This window comes from Gavialis gangeticus, unplaced genomic scaffold, assembly GCF_001723915.1.
Source record: "Gavialis gangeticus isolate Ggan-Ray unplaced genomic scaffold, GavGan_comp1, whole genome shotgun sequence".
Classification (NCBI taxonomy): domain Eukaryota; kingdom Metazoa; phylum Chordata; order Crocodylia; family Gavialidae; genus Gavialis; species Gavialis gangeticus.
Genome location: NW_017728992.1, coordinates 181,615,238 through 181,623,438, shown reverse-complemented (window position 1 = coordinate 181,623,438; position 8,201 = coordinate 181,615,238). Strand labels below are relative to the sequence as shown.

General features: G+C 40.4%; 1 protein-coding gene across 1 annotated transcript in view; it reads right to left on the bottom strand.

Moving 5' to 3' along the window:
• DEPTOR (DEP domain containing MTOR interacting protein) overlaps positions 1 to 8,201 on the bottom strand; it is a 185,739-nt gene that overhangs the window by 107,955 nt on the left and 69,583 nt on the right. Inside the window, exon 4 of the mRNA XM_019528105.1 lies at positions 5,233 to 5,411. Coding sequence (XP_019383650.1) covers positions 5,233 to 5,411 — 179 coding nt within the window. The remainder of the gene's footprint in view (positions 1 to 5,232; positions 5,412 to 8,201) is intronic.

The following is an 8,201-nucleotide window of genomic DNA, read 5'->3' as shown; positions in this document are numbered from 1 at the left end:
CATCAATACCAAAAGGGCAGACAAGCCTGTGGCAGAACACTCTAAATTCCCTGGACAGCCCATCGCTGACCTCAGAGTGGCTGTTCTTAGGCACAAAATCTTTAAAAACAAACTTGAAAGGGACACTGTGGAACAAGGAATAATCCACATATTGGACTGTGTTAAGTATGGTGTAAATTAAAACTATATATTCGTATCCCATTACCTGCATTAGCTTTTATAAGCCCTATGTCCCTCTAACTACTTTGTTTTTCTCTCTCTTATCCACCTTCCCTCTCCCAGCAGTGCCCCTCTCCCACACTGACACATAGAAAGCAGTGATACAAGGCATAGGCCCTTTGTGTTCTGATCATTATTGGGCACATCTACACATTGCCCTATGGCAACATAGCAACGCACTCCATTGCTGTATGGTGCTACAGCACCATAGCAATCATGTGGGTCTACATGTCATTGCTGGCTACATTGCCATAGTAGCGTGTTCCCCGGCTACTGAGAGTCGCTACGGTGACATAGTTAGTGAATATAACCATGTACCACTCGTACGCTGCAGTACGGCAGCTACTGCTCCAGGTTTTAGTACTTCTCCCAAGCAAGTACTAAAACACGGCGCAGTACCAACATTGCCGTACAGCAATATGTAGACATGGCCACTTTCTATCTAGCAGCTCTGATTCCTGCAGTCTCTTCACAGCATCTAAATGAGTAAGACCCCTGCTTTCAAAAGCTTATACTATGCACCTCTGATTCAGTCAGTTTATAAGGTGCATCTCTACCCTGCCTTCTGCTTGACTTCAGACTAAGCCAGTTAACTACCTCTCTAAAGTAAGCAGCAGTCAAGGAAGATGCAATACAGAAAGACAGAGAGGGTACAAACAGATCTGACATTTGTCCTGGGAGAAACTATTTTATTCTAGGACAAAGTGCAGTAGTTCAGATGTTCATGTCTTTTGCCCTAGGACAACCCATAAAAACATTCATGGGATAAGAAATACTAACAGGTTGTCCTGGGGCATCACAGAGTGGTTTCAATGGTTTTCCCAGGATTGCATCATTGAATCAACGGGAGAAGAGCATCAGTGCTTTCAGCTGCTCATTAAACCCTGATCCTGAGACTTTTCCATTCCAGGACAAATGGAGGTACAATTTATCCTGGGACAAATGCACCATCTGTTCCTAGCTGGAGAGAGGTAGCACAGAGACAAAAGAAAGAAATATTGCTTTTTACACAGGGAACTCCTGCATGCTAGAACTGAATGCAAGCACAAGCTATAATTACTACAACAAAGGGGAAAAAATGAAGAAAAAATACTGTCTCTAAATTTGGGAAGAATTTTAAAACACAGCAAAATGATTTATGCTGCTGCCACAGAGTATATGCAAATACTGTTGGACTCTTGAGAGTGGACTTTACTCTTACTAATATGAACCAGATCTAAAATGGAAAGTGCTTATAGCTTGAGATTGCAGCTCTTAAACCTCACCTGTATCCTTGCAAGCTCTGTGTCCAGAGGGTTCTGGGTGAGAGAAAGGCACACTAATGTAACTCTCTGTACAACAACTGCCACATTAATTCTCCTCACATAGTCATGCAGCAATAATTTTCCTTAGAGCCACTGAACAAACTACAGCTATGCTGACCCTGAATCTAGCAAACTAAAAGCTAAACCCTTCCCTCCCCCGTGCTGTATGACCAGCAAAATGATGCCTATGTCCAGGAATATTGTCAACATCCCAGAAGGAGGAATTAACAGTTGGGTCCAACATTTTTGCACCTTGGTAATAGAATAGGCAGTACAGCCAAGTGGTGAGTGCTACAAATAGTCTTAACGACACCCTTAAAGTTGGAAAAGCATGATGTCTCAGATGGCATGGTGGGTACTTCCCCTTGTTATAGCTCTGCTGGTAATTCCACAGCCCTGGGTTGACAGAGGTATGGATAGGGTTAGGTGTGGCTGTATTCCAACTACACCCAACTGGCATATGTCCCAGCCCGAAGAATTTTTCCAACTATTTTAATTGGTCTAATAAAAGATATCAGATTTACCTGAAGAATCTTGTCTTCCATAAAATTGTTTGCATTCACAAACAGCCAGTTTTTCACATGGCACTCCCATTTCCATGCACAGATCCAGTTCAGATGAATAGGGCATTTGCAATTCCTGTCATTTTCATGTGGGATTGATAGGACATGTAAAACTGTGACTGTACAAAGAGAGACCAGAATAAGGTTCTTTTGAAAATGTTGCACAAACGTAACTGTAGGGCAACATTTCTGAAGCTGAACCTTGTTTCGCCTTTCTACAGCATTGTCACAATTCTTCTGACTTTCCTTTCTAAAATCAGCCTACTGTAGCTTTCCCAAGTGAAACCTGGATTTGAGGCTGACTGATTTAAATTAAGATAAACATAAGAGGAACCTGCACGTAGAATACAGACAGGGCCACTAATGCCTCAATTGCAAAACATTTAACTTTTTTGAAGTAATTGAAATGAAAACCCATCTCAGTCAATAACTGGCACTACTGGTTTGTAGTCAGACAATTACCATTAATAATTTTGGATTGCTGAAATGTAATCCTAATACTCTCAGCCCTGAAGAACTGAAACAAAATAATAAGTATAGAAGAGGAAGCTATATTTTTTCCTACCTCATGCACATTCAACAATATTGCTAGCAAAAGATCACCAATGAAACAATTAAACAATTTCATTCTCTTTTCTTAAGCAGGCAAGAGGCCTTTCTGCAAGCACTGTCAACAAGGATGTCAGCTGAATGTCAAATGAAACTTCACTGAAAATTATGACATAAAAAACAAAGGGAACACAGTCTGCTATTCACATTCTAGAGTCTAGAGTTTATTTGCTATGCTAGGCCTTGGGGGGGGGAAACATTTTTTGTTTGGTCATCAGAGTGCATTTTCCTTAGAATTCAGTGAAAAAGAACAAAATGCCACATGGCCATTTTTCCAGTTTAAATCTAAAATTTCTAAGGAGGAACTCACCAGTCTAACTGTTATTCGAGGGAAAATAAACTGCAAAGATCTACCAGATCTATGCATAATATCCACTTGCTACAGCTAAATTAATGATCATTGGATGTTAATGTCAGTTCTGCTTTCACCCAGAACTCCTAACCATATCTAGGGAAAGGAAGCTGGTTATGTTAGTCTGAAATTTGGCAGAAGGCAAAGTAAAGTTGCACCTTATAGGCTAAATAATTCAGAGATGCATAAGCTTTTGCAAACAACAGCTCACTTCCTCAGCTGATGACCAAGTGAGCAGTTGTTTACAACAGCTTATGCATCTCTGATTTAATTCATCTATAAGATGCAACTTTACACTACCTTCTGCCTAACCTAATCTAGAAAACAGCTTCAGAGAAACCTGTAGCAGACTTCACTCTTTCCAAATAGCCACCTGTTTTAGAAGGATACACAAAGAATCTTCAACTATAAGGCTAAGGCCAAATGCCCTCACTCCAATTTTATTCCAGTCTTATTCAAGAAAACACTGCAAGAAGTTAATGGGAATTCATCTTTGCCAAAGGTAATAACTGAATAGGGAGTTCACCATTTCACTCAAACAGGGTACAATTCTCCCCTGGTGTGAGGCTGGGGAGTGGGAATAGATGAGCAGAAAGTAGGGGGTGAAATTAGGAAGAGGTCTGATGACTGGATGTAAACAGTAGTTGGGAAGCATGGTGGAGATTAGCCAGTTTGCTGATATGGATATTTAGGCAGGGACATGGTAGTTGGGGAAAGAAGGGAATGAAGGTCCCAGGTTTGGGGTGTTTTTCGTGGAATCTTATCTGTGGATTTTGCTTGTTTATTATACGCTGCTATGAGCCTTTTGGATAGGGTGGGATATAAATCTAATAAATGAATTCAGCACTAATTTAATGAGAAGGCCACCATCATTCAGTAAACAATTTTCAATCAGAGGCCACTACCATTCAGTAACCAATGTGAGGTGCCATTTAATGGTTTCATAGGTTTAAAAAATTAATCAACAGATTTTCCCCTAATTCAGGTCTAGATTGTGCTGTCGGCATCCTTCTGCTCTGTACACACACATTCAGAAAATGCTTGAATAAAAATAAGACTGAAATCATGACTGCTGCAGGGGTGAGGAGCATTTTCACTTTGCATCAAGACCTGACAGTTAGCACCATATAAATCATAAGTTAGTACTGAGAATAATTATAAAATATGAACCTGCCTCTTGTCAACATTAAGTAGTAGCTAGTGGTAATTACAAATAAAGATGAAACAACATGATTAAAAATCACAAATAAATTGTCCAGGGCATTTACAACATCATGTCTTCTGAAATGTTTTTTCCTTATGAACATAAATATTGGCACAAAAAAGAAGAATGATCCCTGCAAGCCTGCTTGTTGCTTTTATCATTTGTATTGCTATGTATACTATACAGAGCTCATTGCCCTAATTAGTATCTAAATGCCTTCCAAAATGTATCACTAACACTTGCCTTACTCTCTAAACACATACACACATACACTTATGCTAGAGAAAGCAAGGAAAAAGAAATGCATCTTGCCCTTATCACAAACGGTCTGTGATGATCTTTTGTTCCTGGGACAGTTTATTCCACAGTCTTAGGCCAGCTCTCCAAGAAAGCTACACAAACTTCAACATTATTGCTGAGCTTCTCCATGCCAACTACACCTATGAGCCCCACTGCACTGAGCAGATATTAAATCTCTGCCTCAGAGAGCTTCCAGTGGAAGGCAAAATATAACAATGCTTCCGTTGGAAGTGATAGCCCCATCTTTATCCAAACATACCAGGCCAACTGTGCAATATTGTTCTACCATGTGATTTAACATAACCCACCATATTTATGGCTCTAGTCCTCAATTTTATCCTCTGGAAATGAGTTCCAGCATTTAGTCATCTATTATGTATAGAAAAGCATTATCGTTCATTCATGTTGTATTTGTTGCTAGCAACTCAAACCCAAAACTCTAGGTCCTCACCCACGCACATATTTTGGATACAGTTTTCAAGAGCTATCATTGCATACTCTGGGACATCCCACCCTTTCATTAGGAAGTAAAAATTATGCAGTTTTGTATCATTTAGAAATGATTAAGAACAAGAAATGTCTTACGGCCAATTTGTATAATTTGTAACCTGTTAACATGATCTAGTACTGAGAAAGTGCCGTTAAGAGCACACTTTTGCTAACTCACAGTAAATTCCTCACCATGCTGTATAATTCCATGCTCCAACAGCCTACGACCAAGTTGTTCTGCGTCAGTCCTTGTTGTGACCTCTCCTTCTTGAATCAGCCAGTCAATAAACTCAGATGCCACGAAGGTCCGTTCATACTTGACTCCCTCCTCTTCCCTTGCTTGTAAAAGCGTATTTTCAGAACTCATCAGCCTGCCATGAGGAGCAGAAAAGAAAAAGCTAAAGAAAGCAATTCTTCAATTCCTGAGCCATTTTTGGTGGATATCATTAGTAGTAAGCAAACAGATGCAACTTTTCACAGCCTGACAGATCACAACTATAAACTGGCACGTACCAAGCTTAAAATGAACCAGAAACATTCTCTAGAGCTCATCACGTAAAACTGAGAATGAAAAATATAGAGACCTTGGCTGCTACTGAGAGATCAGCCAAGGCATTTAAACATTACAACACAACGTGAAATTAATTCTATTCCCTTTATATGCAAAGAAAAGGTATATGTTTCCTATGTACTATTCAGAACCATTAAAGCTGGTGGTTCTCAACTGAGGTGGTGCAAGTCCCGTTCAAGAGTGTCACAGTGCATGTCCAGCAGCCAGGTGGAACGGCCTCTGTTTCCAAGAGGTATATGCAGGGCCAGGCCAGGAGGTGGCTGCAGCAGGAGAGGGTGCATTTCTCCTTCTTTCTACCAGCCTCAAAGACACCGACCCTCTGCCTACAAACCTTCACCTGTGCTCGTAGGGGCACTGTGCTCAAGACGGCCCCTCTCACTCACTCCTGCTCCACGTGCACTAAATCCGGAAATGAAATGGTACAGCAGCAGTGAGGGTGCCTCAGGCCACCAACCTCTCCCCCCCAGAGGAGCCAGAGACCTCAAGCAAGGCAAGTGACACCACCCAGGGCAGTTTTCATATTTAATTTCCATGTTTGGCATGTGTTGAGCAGGTGCAGGTGGGTCAGATGTGCTTAAAAATCCCCTTCCCCCATTCCCCCAAGAGCACTGGGGTAGCCATGCAGACGATCCCTTACAGATACCAAAATCAAGGGTTTTCCCAAGATGAACCCTGTATTAATAGGAAAGATATGGCCAAGACTCGGAGAATGGGATACAAATCAGAAAACTCTCATTTGATGTTGCCACTCAGCCTGAACTCTCCTTTTGCTAGGAGGCACAGCAACATAGCCTGCTTGTCATTATATAGACAGTCAAACAATTTGTGGTTTCAAGGCTCTGAATTAATATGTGCATAATTTCTCAGAATCAAGCTAATAATTCCCCCTAAATCATTCTAAAACCAACCAAAAAGATTTTTTTTTCTGGAAACTCTTCCGCTTTTGTCCTCCTGGTCAAGAATTAGAATTTGCTACAAATTAATGTGAGCTTACTCTTTAACTGCCAAAGTGTCTGGAGTTCACCCCTGGATTAGGAATTAAACAAATGTCCTTCAATTTAGTGAATTCTGTGTCTTTGTAACCCATGAGGAATGGGAATTTGTGCCAAATGCCAAGCTCTCTTCCCCAGTGGTTTCTTTCCAACATGAAAGCTGACCGCAAGTATTAGAGATTGTTTTCAGTTTTTTCATGATGCAAACGTAAATCCACAGTAGATCATTTTAAAACAAAACACCTCCATTGGTAGCTAAATTAAAAGGGCAAAAACTTCAGCTGCCACTTTTGATCTTATATTTCCTTAAAATAACTAGGTCTAATCTAGGAAAAAAAGTTTAACTCTGACAGAAAGTGAAAGATATCACTACCTGCATACACTCATAGTAGTTTTGGAAGGGTATCCTAAGTACTTGGTAACTCTGCCTCATTTGGGAAGAAATTCAGAAGTTAGAAAACAAGGTGACAGAAAATGCTGTCATAAAAACAAGAGGAGAAGACCTCGATGCTACACTTACAAGTCGCAAGGATTTATCCCAATGATTTGAACAGAAACTAAAGTCAGTCAGGCAGACCACCAGTCTGCCAAGCAGCTGGTCATCAACTGCAGCAAAAACTATACTGTCATCATTGTAAATAGGTGGCGTAGGCAGAAAACAGCTCATTTGGATTTTTTGTGACCCCATCATAGTTCTGAAGCTGAGTAAGAAGTGACAACCGCAAAGTTAGCTGAATTGAGAGACAAAGCCAAAACCAAGAACATGATGGTACAGGAAAACATGTAGAGCCTAGAGTACCTGCAGTCTTTACTCCTTTCAGTTTTCTTTTTAAATAATTACATACATTTTACCACTGCACAGAGGGTGCTCGGAAGACCCACATTCAATCCTGCCCAGCTCAAAAGACACAGAAAACACAAGTGAGCTTTTTTAAACCAGCTGTTACCTGACAGTTGATTACCCAGGCTCTGCAGACACCAAGCAGAAATTCTTTAGAAAGCCTTTGTTAATTGTTCTTGGATGTGTCTATAATTATTGTGTCTGGCTGATTAAAATGGCTGATAGAAAGATCTTTGCAAAAGAGATGCTAATGACTGGATTTACAGGGACACGAAAGAAATCCAGAAAAATATCAAGTGCAAAAGCATGTGGCTTGATATTTCACACCCTTCAGCATGAGATCAGAATAAAGCACCAAAGGATTAGGATTTATGAACAAGTAGATCTGACAAATTGACAGTTTAACAAATTCAAACCAAGGAACCCATAGACTCAGAGGGTTAGACGGTATAAATCAGCCTAACTCCGGTGACCCACAGAACTATATCAATTGACATCAGCTATCGACCTTGCCATGCATCACCAAATCTGAAAATTGTCCCAACCTTTTCCATGTTGTAGCATAGACAGAATCCCCATTTCTTCTCCAGTAGGAAGATGTTTGACATGAATGGCCTGAATATTTTCTTTCCTAAATTGTTCTAGCGTGAATCACTGGAGTGCACGCAGAATTAAAATTATTTTCCAAAAGGCTTATAATATTTTCCTTTTCTTGGCACACAGAAGCTGAGAAAACCTTTTCAACACAAACACACAC